The 24841-nt window shown below is 49.3% G+C and overlaps 1 protein-coding gene across 1 annotated transcript; it reads right to left on the bottom strand.

Annotated features, from left to right (window-relative positions):
- Window positions 1–2705: 2705 nt before the first annotated feature.
- On the bottom strand, window positions 2706–24029 carry LOC118589701 (myosin-3). Its single transcript, XM_036197202.1, has 39 exons — window positions 23824–24029; window positions 22089–22232; window positions 21438–21594; window positions 20979–21006; window positions 20582–20690; window positions 19951–20043; window positions 19267–19330; window positions 19088–19186; window positions 17760–17863; window positions 17542–17680; window positions 16727–16845; window positions 16491–16640; window positions 15228–15398; window positions 14833–15139; window positions 14637–14707; window positions 13682–13769; window positions 13480–13597; window positions 12978–13101; window positions 12748–12884; window positions 12184–12439; window positions 11750–11992; window positions 11481–11657; window positions 11209–11354; window positions 11039–11129; window positions 9877–10266; window positions 9658–9784; window positions 8733–8851; window positions 8350–8546; window positions 7844–8027; window positions 6950–7115; window positions 6535–6659; window positions 5531–5839; window positions 5216–5419; window positions 5015–5140; window positions 4055–4225; window positions 3858–3962; window positions 3602–3697; window positions 3370–3507; window positions 2706–2858 (listed from the first exon to the last, which is right to left on the bottom strand). The coding sequence occupies exons 1-39, from the start codon at window positions 24025–24027 to the stop codon at window positions 2832–2834; spliced, it is 5823 nt and encodes a 1940-aa protein (XP_036053095.1). The 5' UTR covers window positions 24028–24029; the 3' UTR covers window positions 2706–2831.
- Window positions 24030–24841: the final 812 nt, after the last annotated feature.

Raw genomic sequence — 24841 nt, 5'->3', positions numbered from 1 at the left:
CTCAGCCTGCCATTTTGAACCTGGTCACCATGTGTCTTGTCTTCTTGTGAAGTAAGCAAGTATAACAAGGCCCATCTTGTCACTGGTGCCTCTTTACAGGATGATGTGAGAAAGTGCCTGCATACTCACTGTAAGAGTTCAGTAATAGTGGCTGAGTTCATCGTGGTCTCCCTTGCCAGGGCGAGCTTCCCCTCTCAGGCTTGTGTGGCATGGCTGCTCCTCATTTGGAAGGAGACTTCTGCTCTCTTTTTTTCTCTCTTCACTCACAGGGCTGACGTCATCTATAACTGAGGGCATCCTTTGCTTTGTGGAATAAGGAAACTGATAAAATTTGTGATAATCATAACTCTCAGAAAAATGATGTGTCCTTCACAAAAATCACTGCCTAGCACCAGGGTGGCTTCCAGAAACAAAATGCCACATTTCACTGGTGAGTGGAGAAGACAGATCCCACAACCTCAGAGACGATCGTGTGTGTGTGTGTGTGTGTGTGTGTGTGTGTGTGTGTGTGTGTGTCTCCATCCTGCATCTGACACATCAGGAGCTTCTTTGGTAAACCAGTCAGTTCTGTCAGCATGTTGACTTCAGGCAAACCTTGCTCACGTTCCTTCCTTTCTCATCTATAAATGGACTTGTAAAAAGCAAGGACTGGTTCGGAAACAGAATCACAGCAGCAGACTGTCCCCTAAGGAGGAAGGGGAGTGTCACTATTAAGGGTGTGTCTCTGTGTTTTAACGCACTTTCATACAAATGCAGTCGTAAAGACTTCTTGGACCAGCACCGTGACTCAGCAGGTAAAGGCACTTGCCACCAAGCTTGGTGGCCTGAGTTCAATCCCCAAAGCCCACCTGTGGAAGAGAACTGACGCCCCCAAGTTATCTTCCGACCTCCACACACGTTTTGGGTTCATATAGACACATACATAAGTGTCTGTGTACATGTGCACACAAACACACACAAGTTTTTAATAGAGCGTAATGTTAATTTTTTAAAAATCCTTGCAGTGCAATTGGCTTATAGGCCTGTTAAATCTCACCTAATGCATAGGTCCCCTTACTACTCTGTATTTTTATATGCAATATATATATATTGGTTTTTCGAAACAGGGTTTCTCTGTGTAGCTTTGCGCCTGTCCTGGAACTCACTTGGTAGCCCAGGCTGGCCTCAAACTCTCAGAGATCCGCCTGGCTCTGCCTCCTGAGATTAAAGGCGTGCGCCACAACCGCCCGGCTGTATTTATTTTTTAAACCCTATTATTTGTTCAGATGAGCTCCCTATACTGTGGATTTATTGGTTACATCTTCTATCCCTGAATTCCCTGAGTTGGTAGTAATCCCATCTAGAGGCCTGATCAGACCCAGTGTAGATTGTTGATCAGGAATCTTTGCAAGCAACGGTGTGCATGCCCTTGTTTGGGGCGACAGAGACTGGCCAGCAGCCTTATCTCTTCCTCTGTCGGTAGCAGTTCACTAAGGACTCCTACTCTGAGTGAGAACTGTGACAGCCCAGGTCTCTCATTTCTTCTGCGCTCACTACCTAGACTACCTGGGAACAAGGCCTCCATCGCCTTCTCCATCGCTGCTTCCCATGGATGGCAGTGTGCAGCACCCTTCCTAACTTCTGAGAGGATGGCAGTGACCACTGCTCTTCTGGCCCCACCCCAGGTGAGACCGTAGAAGAGACCTTCTCAGCCCTGGTGTTGCTATGAAGTACTCAAGGCAAATCAAAACCACGTTCCTGGAGATGAAATGACCAGGCATCACCAAAAAGACAGACCCGAGCAGAATAGCGGCCTCCTGCCTTCCGTAACTGCAAACCCCAAGAGGTGCTGACTTGGTCTGGAGCACTGTTAAAAACCCTTTGGCCTTTACTTCCCACCTGAGTCAAACTGGGCCATCCCGGAATCTTCTAGCGCTCAGTAAGGAAAGCGGCTTGGCAACCCTTTCTGATGAGCATGCTCAGGACGATCTACTTGTTGAGTTGTCTCTGGTTAGAGCATTCTGTACTGCTGGCTGATCAGCATGAGGGTTATTTGACTTGCCCAACATCTGTCCTCTTAGGGTAAAAGTCGGGTTCAACTGGGTGATGTATGACTGGTTTGTTTGTTCAGCTCTGAAAATAAGGCAGATTGCACCCAAGATAAGAGGACTTAGTGCAAGATACAGACTGAATTCTTTTTCTTGCCTTATTTTTCTAAAAACTGCATTTTTATTTTATTTTTTTACAGTGGCTGAGGACTGAGCCCAGAGCCTTGTGTATGTGAGATAAGTGCTCTACCCTGGAGCTACACTTCTAGCCTCTGAGCTCTTGAAAGGATCAAACACTATGATATTCATTTATATCGTGTATGGAGTCCATTATTTACTAGGTTCAAGATATACTTCCCTAGTAAAATGTGTAGGAGAGGAATCCTACCCAATCTGAACCCAACCTTTGTGTTTCTCATATGGGATATTAATACATAAGTTCCGTAAAGCTCTCTCTCCCAACTACACTAAAGCAATGCTTAACCTAGGAGTATTTTAAAATTTTTAATCTCAAATTTAAACCAAAAGCCAATTCACCCACCCCCATACACACAAATTTATCATTTCAATCTACCAAGCTATCTGCTTACTGATACTTCAGTATTCAGCATAAAAACAGTCACCGAAAAAGGAATCATTTCCATGTGGGGAAGAGAGAAACACACAAGACAAATCAGCCCGACTTGAAAACAAGGCCAATTTTATTGCATGTGGAAAAGAGTCACATGGAAACTAAGGTTGGTTGTCAGGAGCCGTGAAAATACACATTCTGCATATCTTCTGCCCTGTGTCAGGAGGGCTGGCTTACTCCTCACTCTCGTGGACCACCATCTGGAGAGAATGGGGATGTTCTCAGTCAAGCCTAACAGCAGAGACATTTCCCAAACCCCTCTTCCCACAAGCAGTAAGGCTTTGTTTATATATTTCACTGGGATGCAGAGAATTTGGGGGTCCTTGGGAGGATGTATGGGGGCCCAGGTGAAATCACTCCACAGCCTCAGAAATTGGTCTGCAGAGAGAGCTCCTCTGGGAGCATCAATGGACCTGCGTTACAGTCATTGCAGATACCTTCAGCCACCCCTAGAGAGTGCTCCTGAACAGCCTCGCTCATACCAGCAGAGGGCGCTGAAAGACAGCTCAGTGGACTATGATTCATCTAATTTCTGGAAGGTGTTTTGTTTTGTTTTCATTGTGAGCTACGGACTGGGATTCTAGTTCGTGATTCCACCCAGGTTAGTGACTATAAACAAAATTTTCTCTCCGAGCTTGAGATTCTCTGGCTGGAAGTAGAGGATTCCCTACAGCAACTTCCAGTGAGCAGTTAATTCCCAGGTCAGCTTACCCGGCTAGAGGTGAAGTCCCGGGTCTTAGCCCTCAGTTTATTGACTTGTGATTCTGCGATGTCAGCACGTTCCTCAGCCTCCTCCAGCTCATGCTGGGCTTTCCGAAATTTGGTGAGATGAACATTGGCTTGTTCATCCTAAAGGCAAAGAGGCCAGTGGGTAAAATCAGCATGCCCCTCTCTCAGGGCTCCCTATGGGAAATGGGCCAGGTCACACAAACATCTGACTTACAGCCTCCTCAGCCTGCCTCTTGTAGGACTTGACTTTCACTTGAAGTTTATCCACAAGATCCTGCAATCTCAGCACATTCTTCCTGTCCTCCTCACTCTGCAAATGAGAACGTGGGGACGTCACTAGAGAAGGGCAGTGTTGTATCACAGCCTAGTCAGTCTTGGGGGGGGGGTGCAAGTGTTCCATCCTATTCCAGACTTCTTGTGCCATTTGCTCCTTGGAGAGAAAACTCACATTGGATGTTCTTTCCACCTACCTGGTACGTGAGTTCCTTGACCCGACGCTCATACTTCCTCAGGCCCTTCACAGATTCTGTGTTCCTTTTCTGTTCCCCTTCCAGCTCAAACTCCAGCTCTCTAATCTGGAGAGATGTTTGGAACATTATTCTAGAGCTGTTCCCTAAGTGGAGCAGGCTGGGAAGCTGGGCTTGACCAGGGTTCTCCCTGCAAGTACCCGTGTCTCCAGTTTCTGGATCTGCTTCTTGCCGCCCTTCAGCGCCAGCTGCTCGGCCTCATCTAGACGGTGCTGCAGGTCCTTCACCGTCTGCTCCAGGTTCTTCTTCATCCGCTCTAAATGGGCGCTGGTGTCTTGCTCCTTCTTCAGCTCCTCTGCCATCATGGCAGCCTGAAAAGCCAAGTGTGAGGGAAAGGCTCAAAGACCCTGCAGCTGTGGAGACCGGCATTCCAGACTGACCAGAAAGCATGCTTGCAGAAAGGACAATGGGTAAGACCATGAGTGAACACACTTCTCACCTTGGAACAAGATAAAAATTACACCTGGGATATAAGATATATAAAAGAGACTCTATAAGGACCAGGTGAGAAGCAGGGTCCTGAAACTGGTCTCCTTGGAGCCTGTCCAGACCCCAGGGAGTCTTTATTTTATTATCACCACCACACAGTTTCAAAGGCTCCTGAGGCTTGGAGGAGATTAACTTGCTACCTAGAATTGCACATGGAAGGAGTCGAGGAGTAAGGAATCTGTATTCCTTCATTACTTTCCTGTGAAAGTATAACAGCACTGAGGTGGTGTTCCCTGAGAAGGCAGCAGGTGGCGCCACTGGCGCTATAGAACCAGAAACAAAGCCTGGAGATCCAGGAAGGTTAGAGATGTGATGGGATAGTGCCTCAGAGGGTCTCATTTCCAGGCACTAGATGAAAGGACACACCTCTTTAGAGGCAGAAGAACAGTATACTCCCACCTTGCCTCTCCCCCTCTGCCAGCTTTTAACAGTACAGGAGGGGACAGGTGAGTTTGATGGGAGATGGGAATGGTCTGAGGGCAGCATGTATACCAGTGCGTCCTAAGAGGGTAGACTTGTAGTGGGCATGTCTAGGGTTAAGAAAAGGAAGGGCTTTAATGAGGCACAATCTCAGTGGCCACACTGTGTGGGGTGGGGAGCAAGAGCCTCACATCAGTGATAGCCTTTTTGGCCTTCTCCTCTGCGTTCCTTGCATCCCTGCAGGCATCCTCCACCTCACTCTGGAGCTGTGTGAGGTCTGTCTCCAACTTCTTCTTGGTGTGGATGAGGCTGGTGTTCTGGGGAGGAGGAAGGAGTGTCATTCAGGTGTGTCTGGGGTGGATCCTCGTACCCCATGCATATCCTGTCCTCACCTGGGTGTGCAACAGCTGCACCCTCTCATTGGAATCCAGCAGCTCCTGCTCTGCCAGCTTCCGGGCCCTCTCTGTCTGCTCCAGCGTGGCCCGCAGCTCCTCCACCTCAGCCTGCAGCAGGTTAGCTCTTCGCTCCACGATTGCCAGCTGCTCCTTCAGGTCTTCCTGGCCCCGGAGAGCGTCATCCAGATGCAGCTGGGTGTCCTAGCGAGAAGACAAAGTGTCTGAAGTGGAGGGCCAAGGACCAGAAGCCTGACCTAGTCTTTGCATATCTGGGCACTGGGAAAGTCCCCCACCCCAGGGAGCTCCCTCCACCTTCAGCTGTCCCTGGACACTCCGGAGGTGCTTGAGGGTCTCTGCAGCCTGGCGGTTGGCATGGCTCAGCTGGATCTCAATCTCATTGAGGTCGCCCTCCATCTTTTTCTTGAGCCGGATGGCCTCATTCCTGCTGCGCACTTCAGCGTCCAGGGCACCTTGCATAGTCTCCACCGTCCTCTGGTAGTTCCTCTTCAGCTGCTCAATTTCTTCATCCTTCTCTGCAATCTTTCTATCAATCTCTGATTTCACCTGGGTCAGTTCTAGCTGGATTCGGAGGATCTTGGCTTCTTCGTGCTCAAGGGCTGCCTTTAAAAGACACAACCAAAAGGAACAGTTTCTGTATTGCTGGAGAGGTGACCACATGACCTTGGGTCAGCAGAGCTCCAATGAGATATTCCTAAATCAAATTCCGTGATAATCAAAACTGCCTTTAGGGCTGGAGAGATAGCTCAGCAGTTAAGAGCACCATCTGCTCTTCCAAAGGTCCTGAGTTCAATTCCCAGCAACCACATGGTGGCTGACAACCACCTGGGATAAAATCTGGTGCCCTCTTCTGGTTGACAGGGATACATGCAGACAGAATACTGTATACATAATAAATAAATAAATAAATCTTAAAAAAAAAAAAAACTGCCTTTAAATGAAATCTCTAACTTATCTTCAGCACAGAAGTAAAACATTTCGTTGTTATTCATTTATGATTGTACACTCAGACACAAAAGAGGTTTACACTCTCCTATTTATTAGGAGCAGGAAGCACTTTACCGCTATTTTAACTTCAGCTAAGGGGTTGTAAAATTCCAGGTGTAGACCTATTTTAATGTAATGATTTTCTCCAAGAAACTGAAGAGAACTCAGAGGCACTATCTCACTCGGCCTCCAGTCATGGGGAAGGAGCGACCATTAGGACCATGATTCCCCAAAGGCGAAGTGTGACCATCTCTCCCCTAGACCCACGCCATTGCCTCAGTTCTGGTTTTCACCTCCCTACTCACGCTCACCTCTGCTTCCTCCAGCGCCATCTGGATATCAGCCTTTTCCAGCTCCATCTGCTTTCTGGATTTCTCTAGCTCGTGGATGCTTTTACCATTCTCGGCAATTTGTTCAGTGAGATCCACTATCTCTTCTGCAATTAAATTAAATTTCCCAGTGCATTTGGAAGCCTCTGCACAGGTTCTGGGAACCCACTCAAAGCTTTTTGCTAGTTTTCTATAACTCTACAGACCTCTGCTTCCCAGAGATAAGACACTATAGAGAGAGGCTTGAAACCACAGCTTGTCTACACTTTCTCCAGGTGCATCAGGGGACCCATGTGGAGGAGCCTGAGTAATGGAGTCTCACCCATCCTCCGCACTCTGGTCAGGATGGGTGAGAGGAAGGGTTTCCCACAATCTCAGACTGGTTTGCAATGCTTACGTTCTAAGTTCTTATTCTCCCGTTTCACGGTTTCAAGTTGATCCAAGGCTTCCTCGTAGGCATTTTTCAGTTTGAAGAGCTCGGTGCTCAAGGATCGGGACTCCTTGAGAGCCGCCTCCAGCTCTGCTTGGCTCTCCTCACACTTGGTCTTCCACTCAGCCAGCACCTGCAACATCGTCATGGAAGGCTCTGTTAGTGAGCTCGCTGCCAAGCTCCTAACAGAATGTCGCCACTGGGGTGACTGTTCTCAGAGTTAGGGCTCCCACCTGTCTGCCTGTCTAGATTACTGAACAAGTTAAGGTTTCATTATGCTACCTCACTTGGGAAAATCAATCCGTGATTATTGTCATATCCCAAAAGCAAATGAATTCTTAGGGAGGAAATTAGCTGGACATAATCGTCCTTTTCCTAATACAAAGAGAGAGAGAGAGAGAGGGAGAGAGGAAGGGAGGGAGAGAGGGAGGAAGAAAGAAGAAAGAAAGGAAGGAAGGAAGGAAGGAAGGAAGGAAGGAAGGAAGGAAGAAAGAAAGAATAACTTCCCAAGTATTTCATTAAAATGTTAGTTCAAATCACACTTGTGGGTCACAGGAAGGGACCCAAGTCTGAGTCTCATGCCAGTCACCTAAAGACATGGGTAATGTGAACAGATGGAAAAGATCTTGTCCTTAAAAGCACTGTGAAAATTGGTTCACTGCTACTAACCATCACCTGAAGGGGCTTCTGCCCCATCCTATCCCGGTCCACATCACAGATGGAGAAACAACGTCCTGGTGAAGTTCAAGGATCTTTCTAAGACAGTACTAGAGGAGGGCAGAGGAGGGAGCCAATCTCTTCCTCCCTCAGCCCCCAACACCCCTAATCAGGGAGTTCAGCCAACATGGAGCTGCCCCACACCTTGTCAAAGTTCCTCTGCTTCTTGTCCAGAGCAGCCGCCAGGGAGTTGGCTCTTTCCACATCCACCATGAGATCCTCCACCTCCCCTTGTAGCCTTTGCTTGGTCTTCTCCAAGGAAGCACACTTGGCATTCACGGCCTCAACCTGCTCCTCAGAATCCTGAAGGCGCTGAGCGAGTTTTTTTCTGCAAGAAAATGAGGAGGAGGCAGACACTGTTAAGTTTCAATTTTCTTAAGCATCACTGCTCATGAAGCCAGAGTCGTTAATCCGAGTGGCTCACGCGCCTCTGCGCATAAACTCCCCCATTTACTCAAAGTCTGTGATCAATGGCCCATCTCAGGTCCAAAACCAAGATCAAAGTTGATGTCTTAATGAACTGTGTCAATGCACATGGGATAGGGAAATGTCTAGTAACAAAATAAGTTCATTAAGTTCATCCCAAGTCATTCTAAAGCCACTGTGCTGAGCCATGAGATCATTTGAGGGTTCTAGTTAGAGTCGCCTACTTGGCCTCCTCCAGCTCCTCCGTGCGCTGGATGGCATCCGTCTCATATTTGGTCCTCCACTGGGCCACCTCACTGTTGGCCTTGGACAGCGCCCTCTGCAGCTCAGCTTTGCCTTCCTGCTCCTCCTCATACTGTTCCCGCAGCAGGTCACAGTCATGGCGGGAGGACTGCAGGGCGTGGGCCAGCGCGTTCTTGGCCTGAAAAAAACAAATCAAAGGACACCCACCCCAGTGGATTAGGACTGTGTACAACACACAAACCAGGTATGGCCTGCTCTCACACCCAGCTGAATGCAATCGCTTTTTTTTTTTTTTCAATTTTGCTTTGATTTTGCAGACACCATTTGAAAATGAGGCCAAGAAAGCATCCTTCAGCACGGGTACCTTGCTCTCTTCCTCCAACTGCCTCTTGAGCTCCTCTATCTGTTGAGTAAAGGCTTGCTTGCTCCTGGAAAGCTGAGATACTATGCTTTCCTTTTCTTCCAGTTGGCGACTCAGCTCACCTGTGTCAGGAAGGAAATAGCTCATTCATTCATTCATTCATTCACTCACTCACCACGTGTAAGACACTGTGCTCATTGGGGGCAAGTAATGAGGTGAGGCCTCCTCTTAAGAGAGTATAGGTGTGTCCATGAAAAGGAAATGGCATCCTAATGAAAGACTGTTGTAAACTACAGGAAGCCAAGAGTGGCCCCTGCCAGTGAAACCTAAGAGATCCTTCGTGAATTTGAACCTTGCCAGGGCACCTCTCCACCTATCCCGGTGGTTGACGATTCCAGATGTGTCATTAAGGAAAACACTTAGGACTTCACCTCTAGAAATTTGAAGGTGGACTCGTGGGTGAATATGAACAGCTGGAGTGTATACAGGAGTCAGAAGGGAAGGCGGGCAGGGTGCTTATGACCCTAGAAGGCAGTTCCAAGGGTATCATAAAACATGTTTCTTTGCTCCCTCTACTGGCCTGTGGCTTCACCAAAGAACCACTTGTGGTATTAAGTGCCTGCACCACCACACCGGATGAGGGGGTATTTCCAAAAATGCATTTCAAGAGAAAGGAAGCAACCCACGAAAGAGGCTGTCCCAAACACCAGGGCTGCGGAGACAGAGGCAGGCAGATCTCTGTAAGTTCCAGGCCAGCTTGGTCTACATAGGGAATCCCAGGCCAGTCAAGGTTACAGAGTGGGATGCTATCTTTAAAACAAAAGAAAATAAAGCAAAGCAGAAACAAAACAAAACTCCTTCTCCTTAAAGGTGCTGCCCCTGCTAGGAAAGCCTTCTGGTTCGCACAGCATCCCGGCTTATGGCTCACCCGCCTCGCTCTGCAGCCGGGACTTCTGCGTGGTCAGCTCACTCAGGCTCCTCTGGGTCTCCTCGTTCTTGCCCCTGGCCTCACTTAACTGATCCTCCAGAGTTCGGCATATCTTCTCCAGATTGGCCTGAGGATTGGAAGTGGGAGAGAGGTCTGCAGGCGGCCTTAGGTTGACCCACTGCGGGTGTCCTCTCTGGACCTGCCCACCCGGCCCCTCACCTTGGATTTGGACACGCTCTCCACGCTGCTGGAGAGGTCGTCGATCTCCAGCTTGAACTCGCTCTTCTCCTTCTCCAGCTTCTGCTTGACGCGCTGCAGGTTGTCGATCTGCTCCGCCAGCTCGGCCGCGCTGTCCGCGTGCTTCTTCCGCAGGGTGGCCACGGTGGCCTCGTGCTGCAGGGTGGCCTCCTCCAGGTCCCTGCGCAGCTTCAAGAACTCGGCCTCGCGCTTCTTATTCAATTCAATCTGGGTGGAGGTGACCCCTCCCGCCTCCTCCAGCCGCTCACTCAGCTCCTCCAGCTCACGGGCATAGTCGCTGCGCTGCTTCTCTGTCTTGGCCCGGGTGGCTCTCTCTGCCTCTATCTCTTCCTCCAGCTCCTCGATGCGAGCCTGTAGGGGGCAGCCAGTTCCCTCAAGAGACTCTCGGGGTCACTATTCACAACAGCTAACCTGGCATACGAGTAGGTGCCATCAACCCACAAGTGCATGAAGCAAACGTCCTTCACTTAAATGGTGGCATATTACTCGACTTAAAAAAAAAAAAAAAAAAAATGAAGCCCTACCATTTGCAGCAAAATGGAAGACGCTAGACATAGAAAAACACGTAGTGCATGTTTTCATGTGAAGAATTTGTTTAAGTCAATCTGAATATGAAATAGCAATTGCTGAAGGCTAGGAAGCTAGGGTAAGTGGTTAAGAGAGGGCTGAGTTAGTGCACACTGTATGGGTGTGATGGATGAGCACACGGAAGCCCATTAATATACTAAATTAGTCTGTGATGATAATGATGATGATTGAGAAGATGAGGTTTTATTCCCACCAGAGGATGCTGCCCTGCCCCCCCCCCCGCTCTCCCCAAACCCCCCCCAGACCCCATGCACCCGAGAAATATAAACGGTGCTAATTTTCCTCCAAATGAATCTTTCCTGCACCAATACAGTTACTACCCTGGAAACTTCTCCATTCACCTCCGTGCATTTTATTGTACGTTTGGGGAATATGGTCATCACGGTCACCACGGCCGTGTCGGCCTGTCAGAGTTGGGTCCCATGAGGCTGGCAGCCACACGGTCCTACCCCACCTGCTCTCAACGCCTTTGAGCAGACACCACCCCTGCTTCTGCGTGATCAGCAAGGGCAAGCAAGCGTGGAAGGTCTCCTACCTGTAACTCTTTGATTTTCTTCTGAAGCTGGAGGCTCAGTGTCTGTTCGTCCTCCACTTTGCTTTGCAGCTGACTGTATTCAAAGTCCTTCCTGTGGCGGGACACAGAGAACGCGTGAGGACGGGGTCCCCGGCCACTCACGGAGTGGAGGCCGTGTTTGGGGGACATACTTCTTGAGCCTCTCATCCAGCTGCTGCTTGTCATTCTCCAGATCTAATATGGACTCCTGGGCGAGCTTCAGGTCTCCCTCCAGCTTCCTTTTGTTCCTTTCCAGGTCCACACGTAGCTTCTTTTCTTGTTCTAGGGAACTCTCCAGCTGCAAAAGGTATCATTTCCCCCTTTAGGATCAAATGATTTCCAAGGGGACGGCCCCACCCAGCCCCTGCCCAGGGCTCTTCTGCCCTAAGGTTCCACACTCCTGAGACCAAGGCCCTCTGCTCACATCATCCACTTGCTGCTCCAGCTTGCTCTTGAGCTTGCTCAGAGAGTTGACCTTGTCTTCTTCAGCCTGGAGGTCATCCAGGGTCTGCTGGTGGGCCTCTTGGAGAGCCTTCTTCTCCCGTGTTAGCTTTGCAATGGTTTCATCCAACCCAGCCAGTTCCTCAGTAAGGTTTTTTACCTAGAAGAAGCCGCAAGCAATTAGAAGAGGAAACAGAGCTTGGTTCGAAATGAGTGAATAGAGCTGGTGAGGAATGGCAGGGGAGCGGCAACCTTGTTCTCTGTGGCATGCTTCTCCTTCTCAACCTTGGCCAGGGTCAGCTCAAGGTCGTCGATGTCTTTCTTCAGCTCTGAACACTCATCCTCCAGCTTCCTCTTCTTGGCCGTCAGCTCAGCGTTGATCTCCTCCTCATCCTCAGCTCTCTCTGTCACCTCCTTGATCTTAGCCTCCAGTTGGAATTTGGCTTTGATCAGCTGGTCACACCGTTCCTCGGCATCCAACAAATTTTCACTCTCCTTTAAAAAGAAATCACAATTCCCTTTAAGGAGCAAAGGGTTGAGATATCACTGTCTTCCGTGCTATATGAAATCCTCTCTGACTCCAAGCAAATCCCACCGCCCACCCCAGCCCCATCCTCAATAATCCAGCTTTCCTAAAATCATAATCAAGTCTGGAATATGAAAAAGCAAAATTCCTAAAGACGCACAGCCTGAACTTGAAGTTGCAGGTCATTCTTCTCTTGCACCAGGGTGACCAGCTTTTCCTCCAGCTCCTTCCTCTTTGCCTCCGACTTGGCGAGCTCATCTTTGGTTTTCTGGAACTCTTCCTTCATGGTGGCCATCTCCTTCTCGGTCTCTGCGCTCTTCAGCAGGGGCTTGATCTTGAAGAAGAGCTTCATCCAGGGCCAGTGCTTGACATTCATGAAGGCGCGGATGTTGTACTGGATGCAGAAGATGGACTCCCTGAAAACAAAGAACGGTCCAGCAAGATGGCTCAGCAGGTAAAGGTGCCTGATGCTAAGCCTGGTGACCTGATTTTGATTCCTAGGGGCCCCACATGGTGGGGGCAAGAACTGATTCCTGCAAGCTATCTTCTGACCCTACAAATTTGCCTTGGCATACATGTCCACACACATAATAAATGCAATAAAGAAATAAATAAAATGTAATTTGAGAAGAAAGAAAAAAAAAAACTATTGCTCATTTCTATAAGAGATTCTCTTCCCCCTTCTCCCAAAGAGCTCATGCTTAAACAAAGACCCTGCTCTAACCTCCTTTGCATCATCTTCTGGAATTCCACCCGCATGAGAAACCCTCTGCACACAGCTTGAGTCCGAGTAATCAGTTTGGCCAAGCGGTCATCCCGCATCTCTTCCAGGGTTCCAAGCAAGCCGGCCTTAAAGAACACCTTCGGGAGGATGGGTAAGAAGAATGAGTCATCTGGCTCATTGTGTTAAGAGGACACAAAGGCTAACACCATGAGGCAGAATCGATGCACTACCTTCGTGTGTCCAAATTTGTACTGTGTGTGGTCGATGTCAATGGAAGCCAAGAGCTTCTCGCAAGCTTTCTTACTGTCAATGAACTGGCCCTCTGGGACAGCGCTGGCATTCAGTACTCGATATCTGCCATTGTGGACATAGAAATGATCACAGGTTGTTGGCAAAGACTGGTCATCCCAGGCCTTTCTTCCTATAGACCAGAAAGCCTAGTTCCCAGAATGTAAAGAAACCTGCCCACAGTCACATCTCTAGATAGTGGCCTGGAACACAGGCCTTGGGGCCCTTGGGCCAGGGCTTTCTTTCCCTTCCCTGTTATATATCTGACAAGTTCTAAAGAAATGTGGAAGGTACAAGGATGTGAACCTTGACCAAAAAGTAGCTTATTTCACATGGAAGACAAACCACAACTCTTTTGAAATGGGTCTTTTCCTCTGATATTTATTTCCTCAGATTCCAATCCTTATCCTTGTCAAAGGACGAACAAAAAATGTGACAATGTACCTCTGTTTAAAGTCCCCATACAGGATCCTGTTGGGGAACCCCTTCCGGCAGATGCGGATGCCTTCCAGCACCCCATTACACCTCAGCTGGTGCAGGACCAGGCTGTGCTCCATGGCCCCTGAGAACACAGGCAAGATACCTGAGCATCACTGGGAAGTCCTCACAGACTCAGCAGCAACCGGAGGGGCGGCAAGTGTCTCACCTGGGGTCTTGGTCTCATTGGGTATTATACAGCGCACAAAGTGGGGATGGGTGGTCCTTAGATTGGACATCAGCTTGTTCAGGTTTTCCTAAAAGAAAAAAGGCTTCCTTTGGCAGCCTACTATAAACCTCCACAGAGACAAATACATGCTGGTGGTAAAAACTAAAATCCGTGGCTTCAACCTAAGAATTGTGAAATTAACTCTATCCTTGAATAATCCCAAGGCCGGACATACAACAACTGACCCAACTTGGACATTCCCCTAGCTTGAGAATCTAAAATGCTCTAAGACCTGAACCTTGTCTCTTTTTATAAGTCTGAAATTTTTTGAGTACCAGCATGACAGGCAAAAGGAACGCTCCACCCTATGGAGGCCAAGCAGCAGTATGTTCAGATATCCTGTAAAAATTACCTTCATCCTCCTTCTAGAAGGCATATATGGAATACAGATGGATTTTTGTGTTTAGAGTTGGGTCCCATACTTGAGAAATCTCATTTTATATATGGATTAATTTAAAAAAATCTGAAGTCTGAACCACTTCTGTTCCTAAGGACAGGGAAACGTGACCCACCTCGCTCATCTTTCTCCCGGGTGGCAAGGTGGTCACCAACCACAAAGTGGTCTCCCAAATCAACACAGAAAATGTGCCTGTCTCTACTGGGTGCCTGGAGGGCTACTTCAGGTGTCCTGAAGGCAACTAGATAATTAGAACTGAGAACTCACTTCCGTTGCTGGCCACCCCTGCTAGTTATAGTAGAAAATGGAAATTAATCTTGGTCCCATCTGTGTTAGACCTCATCCATGTATGGCCAGGCTGTCAATTGACCTCACTCAGTGACAGCCATCAGACGCAGATATTGCTACCCTTGAACAAATCAAGTCTAGGATCTCAATGTTGCTCGTTTTGCGATGACTCCAATGAACTGTGGACAGATTAACTCAAAAATGCCCTACCCTGAAAAGTGCAGAGACCGTTTGGAAGGAAGAGCCTTTTTTCTTAGCGACTTTCTTCTTCCCACCGTCAGCTGTAAGACACGAAAGGGGCCAGGCACTGTCAATAAAGCTACCAAGTCTTTTGGGTGCTGTGGGAAAGAGGAGATGATCACATGAGGACAAAACCCCACCCCCCTGTCTGGGGTCTGTTAGTTACCATCTGTTGTAGCAAAGGTGGCATAGAGATGTGCTAGGAGTCTGTTGGAGGACTTCTGGTAGAGCCCCACTACCGTTTCATTCAGGGGGTCCTTGTTCTTCTCCAGCCAGCCTGAGACGCTGTAGTCCACGGTGCCCGCGTAGTGAATGAGGGAGAAGTGGGCCTCGGCCTTGCCTTTGACCACCTTAGGCTTCTGGAAGTTGTTGGATTTTCCCAGGTGCTGGTCATACAGCTTGTTCTTGAAGGAGGTGTCTGTCGCCTTGGGGAACATGCACTCCTCTTCCAGGATGGAGAAGATGCCCATCGGCTGGATTGAAGGTGAGGCAAAGGCATCTGAGTAACTGTGAACAGCGGAGTACATGGGAAGGGCGCTCAGAGCAGACGGTGTAGGATACCTTCTCGATGAGCTCGATGCAGGCGGCCAGGTCCATCCCGAAGTCGATGAACGTCCACTCTATGCCTTCCTTCTTGTACTCCTCCTGCTCCAGCACGAACATGTGGTGGTTGAAAAACTGCTGCAGTTTCTCGTTGGTGAAGTTGATGCACAGCTGCTCCAGGCTGTTATACTGATATCAAAATATAATGTTCACATGAAAAATTAGACCTCTTTCAGAATGAAACTCCGTCAGCATTCCTTCTCGTGGACGGGGTCCCACCTGCTCATCTGTGTTTTCAGAGCCAGTCATGATTCCATGAGGCCCGGCTCTGACCACATCTCCCCTGTAGAACCTTCCACCTAGATGGTTCTCCTGCCTCTGGGCACTTCTGTGCACCTATCTTGTGTTTATGCTTCTGTGTGTCCTACAGTTTATTCTCAACTAAACTGCAAGCTACCCTTCTGCCTGCCTTCATGGCCACTGCCTGGTAAACACTGAATACACAGTTGCTTCCAACTCAGAAACTGTCAGATAATTCTGTCAACTAGCACATGATGCACTGTATGGAATTTCTGCTTCTCTGGCTCTCCATTGGATTTTTTTTTTTTTTAATTTTACCTATTTGGTGATATCCTTTAAAATTCCACTTGAAGGAAGTCTACAGCCCTGTGTGTATCTGCATGTGTGTATGTGTGTATGTGTGTGTGTGTGTGTGTATGTGTGTGTATGTGTGTGTATGTGTGTGTATGTGTGTGTGTATGTGTGTGTGTATGTGTGTGTATGTGTGTGTATGTGTGTGTGTATGTGTGTGTGTGTATGTGTGTGTGTGTGTGTGTGTGTGTGTGTGTGTGTGTGTGCCTTCAGAGGCAGAAAAACAACGTTGAGTGTCATTCCCCAAGCAACATCCACCACCCACTTTTGTTTTGAGACAAGATCTCTTATTGGCCTAGAAATTTCAAGTAGGGTAGGCTGACCAGTGAGCCCCAGGGGTCTGCTTGTCTCTGCATCTCCATTGCTGAGACACACCACCATGCTCAGTTTTGTTTTGTTTTGTGTTTTCGTGTATTCTAGGCATCACACTCAGGTCTCCCTGCTTTCAAGGCAGGCACCTTACTGACTAAACCATCTCTCCCGCCTCTTCAAACTGTCACAATAGGCTATTTCTCTCTTACCCGACTCACTCTTTCTATCCTTCCTACAAGGAAACCACCTCGGTGCCCCTGCTTAGGGTTCTGCAAACTTCCTATATAAAGATATGAGAAGAAATAAATAACAACCAACCTCAAAAATTTCAAAACCCGCAATGTCCAAAACCCCAATGAAGTGTTGTCTTGGGAGCTTCGTATCTAGTTGCTGGTTAATCCGAGTGACCATCCACAGGAAGAGCTTTTCATAAACAGACTTGGAGAGTGCATTCACGGCATGATGAACCTATTGAAGGAAAAGCCAGCAAACTCGTAAGAAGGCAGTGACCATCAGGGCCCCAGGGCCCTCCTGGCCTCCAGGCAGCCCCTTACCTGGTCCACAGTTTGGCCCTTTGTAACATACTCATTCCCGACTTTCACTCTGGGAAAGCACAAGGCTTTGAGGAGGTCTGAAGAGTTCAGGCCCATCAAGTAGGCTGTCTTGTCAGCCACTGGTCAGAAAGAGAAGACCATGTTCAACAAGGTAGGAGGAAAACCACTGAGATGTTTCATCTTGCCATCTTCAGATTCCCCATCCCTTAAATATCTATGTGGGACCAGTGACACCATATCACTGAGAGAGTGTGGGAGACTTGATGAAGCAGCAGGATTTGGTTCCAGAAAGCCCTGGCCATTTCACATTGCATCTGGAATAAGAACTTTCTAGGAATTCAGCAGAAACGGGTGGAGGGGCCGGAGACAGCTTAGCAGGTAGAGGCACGGGCCACCACTCCTGGCAACTGAGCTCGATCTCTCCTTGTGGAAGGAGAGAACCGACTCCTGAAAGTTGTGCACTGACCTCCACACATGAGCTATATATATAGAGCACGCGCGCGCACACACACACACACACACACACACACACACACACACACACACAACTAGTAAGTTTTTTTTTTCTTTTTTCTTTTTGGAGCTGAGGATAGAACCCAGGGCCTTGCACTCTACCACTGAGCTAAATCCCCAACCCCTAATAAGTTTTTTTTTAAAGCTTGTGGTGATGGTTTCTTATCTCGATAGTCCCAGAAAAAGCTCCTCTATCTTGGGGTGGGGGGTGGGGATTAATCATTTTCCAAAGAGGCTCTGGATGGCCCCAGGGGAATGACCCCTCTGCTCCGGCTCTGCAGCCTGCTGTGGTGACAATGTACCTTCGGTGCCGTCCGGCTCTGCCTGCTCCTCACGCTGCTTCTGCTTGAACTTCATGTTCCCATAATGCATCACGGCCCCGGTCAGTTTATACAGTCCAGATTTCTCCTCTGGGGTGAAGCCCAGGATGTCAATGGCACTCTGAAATGGAAAGAACAGCTTGTCTGTCCATCACCCTCACCGCGGAGAGGCTCTCCCACCTTGCTATGGTCCTTCTTACATCTGTAGCCAACAGTTCCTCGGCATCGTCAATGCTGGCCACCAGGATTTCACCCTGGCTGATGAACGGGTAGTCATAAGGGTTGGTTGTAATCAGCAGCAACTCTGAAACGATGAATGTTTGAGGAATTTACACACATGTAGTGAAAAATCCAACAGGTGGGATTGAGCCCCTGAACCCTGACCTGCGACTGGGGTCAAAGTTAATTGCAGAAGAACTCTCTAGAGCCCAGACAGCTTCACATCACTCAGGTTGTGACAGAAAACATAATCTAGGGGCAACTTTGCAGTCTCCCAGGCCATGAAAGGGGAGAAACCTAGAAAAGACATTCTGTCCTTTTGTTTTGCAAATGAGCGTTGTATGCCAGCGGAGGTTGGGGATGGTGAATAAGGAAAACTGGATGAGTGTGTGCCAGGACAGGAGTCCAGGCTAGGAAAAGCATAGACTGTTTCGGATAGTCCTTTCTAAAGTTGGCTGGAAACTGGAAGCCTGTTTGCAGGCTGTAGCCCAGAAGGCTCAGCTGGCACAGACAGAAAGTAAAGAAGACAGTGAGCACAGAGGCCTCCTCTATCAGCTACAAATTTAGAGGCAGAATGACACTAGCCGGGCTTTGTTACCTGGTTTATGCTACTGGCCTTATGTGGCTAAGGTGGTTCCTGTGTTGAAACACAAGAGGGCGCTCAAGGAACATTAAGCGTTTCACTATTCAAAAACCGCCACAGTACTGATAGTGATTTTGCCCTATTACAGCACATCTTATCAGATTTTTCAAGTTGGTACCGTCAGGCTGGGGAGATGACTCAGCAGGCAAAGTTCTTGCTATGTAAGCATAAGGACTGGAGTTTGAATCTCCAAAACTCATATGAAAGTGAGGTGGATATTGAGGTCTGCCTGTAACCCCAGTGCTGAGGAGGCGGAGCACGGGTCATAGCAGCATGCTGGCTAGCTAGAGTAGCTCCAGCCTCGGCAAATGACCTTGCCCTAATATTAAGGTTGAGTAGACACCCAGAGTCAGCTTTAGGCCTCCATATGCAAATGTGTATGTACACCCGTAGACACCCATGCACATCCACACACATACTCATATGAATACTACATAATTTTTTTAAAATGGTACAGTTCTGCCTAAAAAGCCATATCTCGTGGCTGATATAAATTTCCATTAGCTGTAGAGTCACCTATCGGTGCAATTAACTCTCTTGAGTCTAATAATCCAAAAGCCCAAAGGCAACTTTCTCCCCTCCACACCCACCACCCCACCACCCCACCACCTCACCAACACCTACCACCAACACCACCACCCTACCCACCCACCCCTGTGACCTCACCAATCAGCTCAGGCTTCTTGTTGGAAAGAATCTGGTAGAAGATGTGGTAACTCCTCTCAGCCTTTAGCTGGAAGGTGACTCTGGATTTTTCCAGCAGATCTGGAATAGAAACAAAGGCCTGTGGGCCACGCTGTTCCCTGTGGCTGTGAGAAGGCACTTGTCCCACTGAGCACACTTACAGGTTTCAATGTCTGCAGAGGCCAGCTTCCCAGTGGTGCCGAAATGGATACGGATGAATTTGCCCTGCGGAGAGGGAGAAGAGATTCTTCCATGGCTGGGAAACAGATGCCTGAGCACTGCCCACAGGAGCCTCTCCCTTGGCAGTCTGAACTGAAGTGTGTCTTCCCTCCTCTCCCTCCCACTTCTTCCCTTTGGTGTATCTGCCTCTTCCTGCGTTCCCTATATCTCACTGAGGAACTAACTGAGTGACAAACCCTGTCACATCCTTCTCACAGAATCCTTCCTATTGTGCCTAAGGTAATACCCGAAGGCTTTCTTATGGCTAGTGCTCTTGTTAGCGACAGGTCTCTCTCCCCACTTGCCACGCCCACGTGACTCCTCTATAGGTGCGATCCACTCACCATTCCCACCTCAGGGAACATGTAGTTACTCTTCTCCTCATCCCTTTCCTTACTCAGCAGCTTTTGGCTCATGCGCCCAACCCCCAGAAAGCCCTTACCAGCCAGCGCTGTGTGTTGGGGACCTGGTCCTCAGTTTCTCAGGTTTTTTGAAACTCACATACATGTGGCCTGTGTATTTGCTTCTTTCTCTGTCTCTTCCCATGGATCTGTAAGTTCCCCAAGCTCAGGGGCCCTGACTGTCCTGCAGGCCGAAGAGCCCATCACACTCAAGGGCAGACTCACAAAGCGGGAGGAGTTGTCGTTCCTGACGGTCTTGGCGTTGCCAAAGGCCTCCAGCAGGGGGTTGGCGCTGATGATTTGATCTTCCAGCGTCCCCTAAGCGAGAGAACCAGAGAGGAAGGGGAAAATGTGTTTGTGAGCCACAGAACGGGGGGTTAAAAAACAATCGTCACCTGCTCTCTTTGCCCTGCCTGCCTGGCTTCCTGGCTGCTCCAGCAACGCCAGGCTTTCCCTCCCTAACTTGGCAACTGAAAGCCCAACCACTTCAGCAGCAGCAGCGTGCCCTTCTCAAAACACTTCTGCATCGCCCTTGGACTTGTCAGCAGGTGGCTCTCTTGAGTAGACACACTTTAACTTGGTCCTCCAGTTAGTGAGATTGCTTGTCCTTCTCCCACAGGCCTGCAGACTGGAGTCAGGGGATATGCATTCCTCACAGCGCTCTCTCTCAGGCTGCTATCTGTGAGGCCACCCTGAAGGAACACGCTCTCTGACTTACCCCCAGATCTACCCTCTTATAAAACCTTGGCGTCTCATCTGCTAAGAAATCACAGGATCTGGACCCGTGGTCAACCACGCGCTGTCCCCCAGGTTCTTGCACCCTAGCCCACTCTCTTTTCTTTGCTCCCTTCCCCACCTTCATTTTGGAGTCCTTCTTCTTGGCGAGGTCGCCAGTGGCTGCAATTGTCGCAAAGTACTGGATGACCCGCTTGGTGTTCACAGTCTTCCCGGCCCCGGATTCTCCGCTGTTTAGAAGGACGGAAGGACAAAGAAATTAGTCCTGGTCATAAACCAGCACCCCAAGGTGTCACCCGGTGGTCTTCAACACTTCTGACACACAGAGGGGAAGAGGACCCCGGCCACAGCCTTAGTTGATCCAAGCATGGGTAATCCCAGTTTTCTGAGGCTTTTTCACCCATCCCTGACCTGTCTTTTCACCATGGGCTTTGCTCCAAGCTCTGCCTAATGATCAGAGCTGAAGGAATGGCACCCTTGGCCCCTGCTGCCAAGCCTCTCTAAGCAGGGATACTCACGTGATCAGGATAGACTGGTTTTCACGATCTGTCAAAGGGGAAGAAAACAGAGAAGATGGCTATGTCCTGAGAGGTTGTATCCATCTCGCAAGCAGTAGGCTGCAGCTGCTCTGGTCCTTTTCCCTTTATTTATTTACTTATTTAGTTTTTCCGTTTGTCTGCTTAGTCATAGGTAGGGGGATTAAAGAGCTTCTGTCCTGATAAGGATACTCAAAGAAGTTAAGCCCTTGATAAAAACTGAGGCCTCTTGTCCTCTGAGGTTGAACCATCTAAGATGGTCCATAAGGGTGTTCACTTCCTAGGGTCTAACCAATACCTCCACAAAATGAAAACTCTTCACCCTGGCCCCCAGGACCTCTTTCCTCTTTGCCCCTCCTTCTTCAGAGTCTTGCCCCAGAGTGACCCTGAGTCTGTCTAGTTCCCAATCCCCGTCTCCATACTTTCTCCTCACAAACACACCGGTCAGCATGAACTGGTAGGCGTTGTCAGAGATGGAGAAGATGTGGGGCGGGGCCTCCTGGCGCTTTTTGCCTCGGTAGCCATCCACCACCTCAGGGTTGTACACCGTCAGCCACTTGTAGGGGTTGACGGTGACGCAGAAGAGGCCCGAGTAGGTCTATGGGGGGAAAAATAAGTACATACGTCTATATGTGTATATCATATACATAATATAGGCATATATACCTATGTATGTATTATATATACACATATATCGCCTTTACTATTATCCCAGGCTTCTTTTTGATAACCCGTAAAGAAGAGATGGTTTCTATTCATGGACGAAGCGACTGAAATTCAAAGAGAAAAGCAGCCAGTCCTCCCTCCCACAGCTAGTCCTGTGCTGACCCCACCGTGACCTCAGCTTTCTTGCTCTTCGGGCTCCTCCTCCTCCTCCTCTAACTTCCCTCTCCCCCCCCCACCTTCCTTCCTCCAGCCCCCTCCTCCTACTCCATCCATCTGTCTCTTCATTCTCTTCCCTATCCCATCTCCTCTCTTTCGGCCAAAGAGGATTCTTTTGCAGGCTCCCCTCCCCCCCCCCCGCCGGCGCCCCCCTCCCCCCTCCCCCGTATCTGATGCCACCAGAAAGCCTGTGGGCTAGCAGCCACTGACGTAGATCATCCAGGACGTGTAGCGCTCCTTGAGGTTGTACAGCACGGCGGGCTCGTTCAGGTGAGTGAGCATGGCCATGTCCTCGATCTTGTCGAACTTGGGGGGGTTCATGGCATACACGTCCTCCGGTTTAACCACCAGGGTCTGAAAGGGAAGACTCGTGAGGTTTATCTAACGCTCCCCCGCCGTTGGACAGCTGTGGGTTGTCTGGCACCCTGGGAGAGACTGCAAACCAGGTGAGCAGAAGAAATGCCTGGGTGGCCGGGAGGGAAAACAAGGTCAGCACGGCCTGCGGTGGCGGTGCAGCATGGGTTCTGTTCCCACCACTTGGGACTTTTGATCTTCTCTATCTGGTAGGCCTGGGGTTGGGGGATAGTGGGAAAATGATGACAGGGGGCCTCTGAGGACTAAGTGGAGGGCTGTGACACAGAATGGGAGCCAAAGGAGGCTGTTTGGCTGTGCTGTTGGCTGTCCCTGTAATTCACCTACCTGCTCCGAGAAAGGGGCTTGTCTTCAGCAGGCCTGACGAGGGACAACGGGAATGAGAGAAGAGACACTGTGTCCCTGGTGTGGTACCCACAGCGCCTGCCAACGTCGCTGCCCTGTCTGTAGCAGCAGCTGTCCATCTTTGAGACCCCATCCGTCTTCCTTCACCACTTTCCCTGTTCTTGGGGAAGAGCTGCTGGCCCACCCTTCCCTTCCTGCAGCTCCCTGGATCTCTTCCTCCAGAGGGAGACTTTCACCACCAAGCCCTGGGGCTTTCCTCTGTGAACAGACAGCCTGTGATGGGCTTGTCAGCTCCTGCCCGCCTTTCTCTTTGGAGTGACTCTGGAAATAGCCAATCCCTGAGCAGTATGGCCCAGAAAGCTGCCTTCTTCCCAGCTTCCCTTAAGCCTCCCTGGGCCGTGGGCTTCCCTGTGCCATCTCAGGAATGTTCTCCCAAGACCCAGTGATAGTCCTACATTGAGTCTAGTTTCTGCCTCCCATCCTGCTCTGGAAGCCCATTCTCAGCCTCTTTATCTGGAATACGAAGAGGTCCCTTTCGGGGGTTTCCATACTTGTACTGCCCCTTTCCTCCCTGCGCCACTGAATGACGTCATTTCCTTCATCTCTTGCATCTTCTTTGTCCAGACTCTTATTCTGCCTCCATCATGCCCTCACACCATGGTGACCAAACCAGGACCCTGCACATGTTGGCTAGTGTTCTATCATTGAGCCGTATCCACGGCTCTTTGGTTTTCTTCCTTGTAACATTGCCAGATTCAAGATTTTCTCAAGTCCCAACTTCCTCCCACAGAATGTAGTGGGCTCAATTGCCCTTCCCATTCCAGATACAGAGAGCCTGGTTCTTGACATTGACCTTGTGGTCTTCTAGGGTCCCTGACCTTCCTTGGTTAGATGACCATTGACAGAACTGGGGGAACCTACAAACAGTGGATGTTCCAGAAGTACTCAGCCCTGAAGACAATGAAGACGGTTCTCTGGCCCAGGACAATGCAGTGACAAAAGACACCCAGAACTAAATCAGCCACCGCAGGGCCCATCTCCCATCTGGCTACAGAGGCCAGGGCATTCAGTTTTCTCCCAGTGTCTGGATACCCAATACTGGTTCAGATGCTGAATTCCAGACCCGGGCTCTGGCTCTGGAAGCGGGTGGAGGAGGGAGGAGATGTTCATGCAAAGCAATGTGAGGAGCTGGGTCAGTGCTGAGGAAGAAAAAGACTAAACACCTTACCCTGTTGTCTTCCGTCTCCACGGTGACCTTCCCATCCTGGCTACTCTTAATTTTCCCCTTGGCATATTCTTCCTTTGAGTCAACCACGAAGCAGTAGGTTTTGGCATCAAAGGGCTGGTTCTGGGCTTCGATCCTCTCCTTTTCTGACTTGCGGAGGAAAGGTGCGGCTATGCCGAAGACTTCCATCTCAGAGTCGCTACTCATGGCGTCAGCTGCAGAACAAACCCAGCAGTCAGACCAGCTGCTCCCTGGCCAGGCAGCAAGCAGCCTCCCACCCGTCCAAGTAGATCAACCTGCCCCCACCCCTGCTGTCCATGGAAGCCTTTCAGACTGGGTCAAGGAGACCTGGGCTGTTCCATGCCCATTGGGGCTCCACACAAGGAGTCAGCACTGGGAAAATGAAATCAGCTCATATTTCTTGAGTTGCTACTGTATGCTGTGGGCTTAGATTGAGTCTGTTTAATCCAAGTGTCTCAATTCCTTCAATCTGGGCTTTTGAAATCCCACTCCTGACACTTCATTTTCCTCTTCTGAGATGCGCATATGGCCAACAGAACATTCAAAAATAAATACCATGAAAAGCCAATAAATAAATAAATAGATAGATAGATAGATAGATAGATAGATAAAGGCATTCCTCAAAGAGAGCACACTGAACAGCAAATGGAAGGGGCAGTTTTGAAGTATTTTGAGTTGAGATGGCTTCTTCCTCCCACACTCAGAATACACAGAAGGCCAGGCATGGTGGCGCATGCCTTTAACCCCAGCACTCAGGAGTCAGAGGCAGGTGGGTTTCTGTGAGTTCGAAGTCATCCTGGTCTACCTAGTGAGTTCTGGGCCATCCAGGGCTACATAGTGAGATCTTGTCTTTAAAAAAAAAAAAAAAAAAGCAAACAAACAAACAAACAAAAACCCACAAAGAATAGATGGGATCCTCTGGCTGCAGCCCTGGGGAGGAAAGACCTTTCTCTCCCTCCCTGAAGCCTGGTCTGTGTTTAAACTCTCACTTGGACGAGGG

The sequence above is a fragment of the Onychomys torridus genome, chromosome 8 (genome assembly GCF_903995425.1).
Source record: "Onychomys torridus chromosome 8, mOncTor1.1, whole genome shotgun sequence".
NCBI lineage: Eukaryota > Metazoa > Chordata > Mammalia > Rodentia > Cricetidae > Onychomys > Onychomys torridus.
Note: the sequence above shows the minus strand (reverse complement) of the source record. Positions and strands in the feature narration are given on the sequence as shown.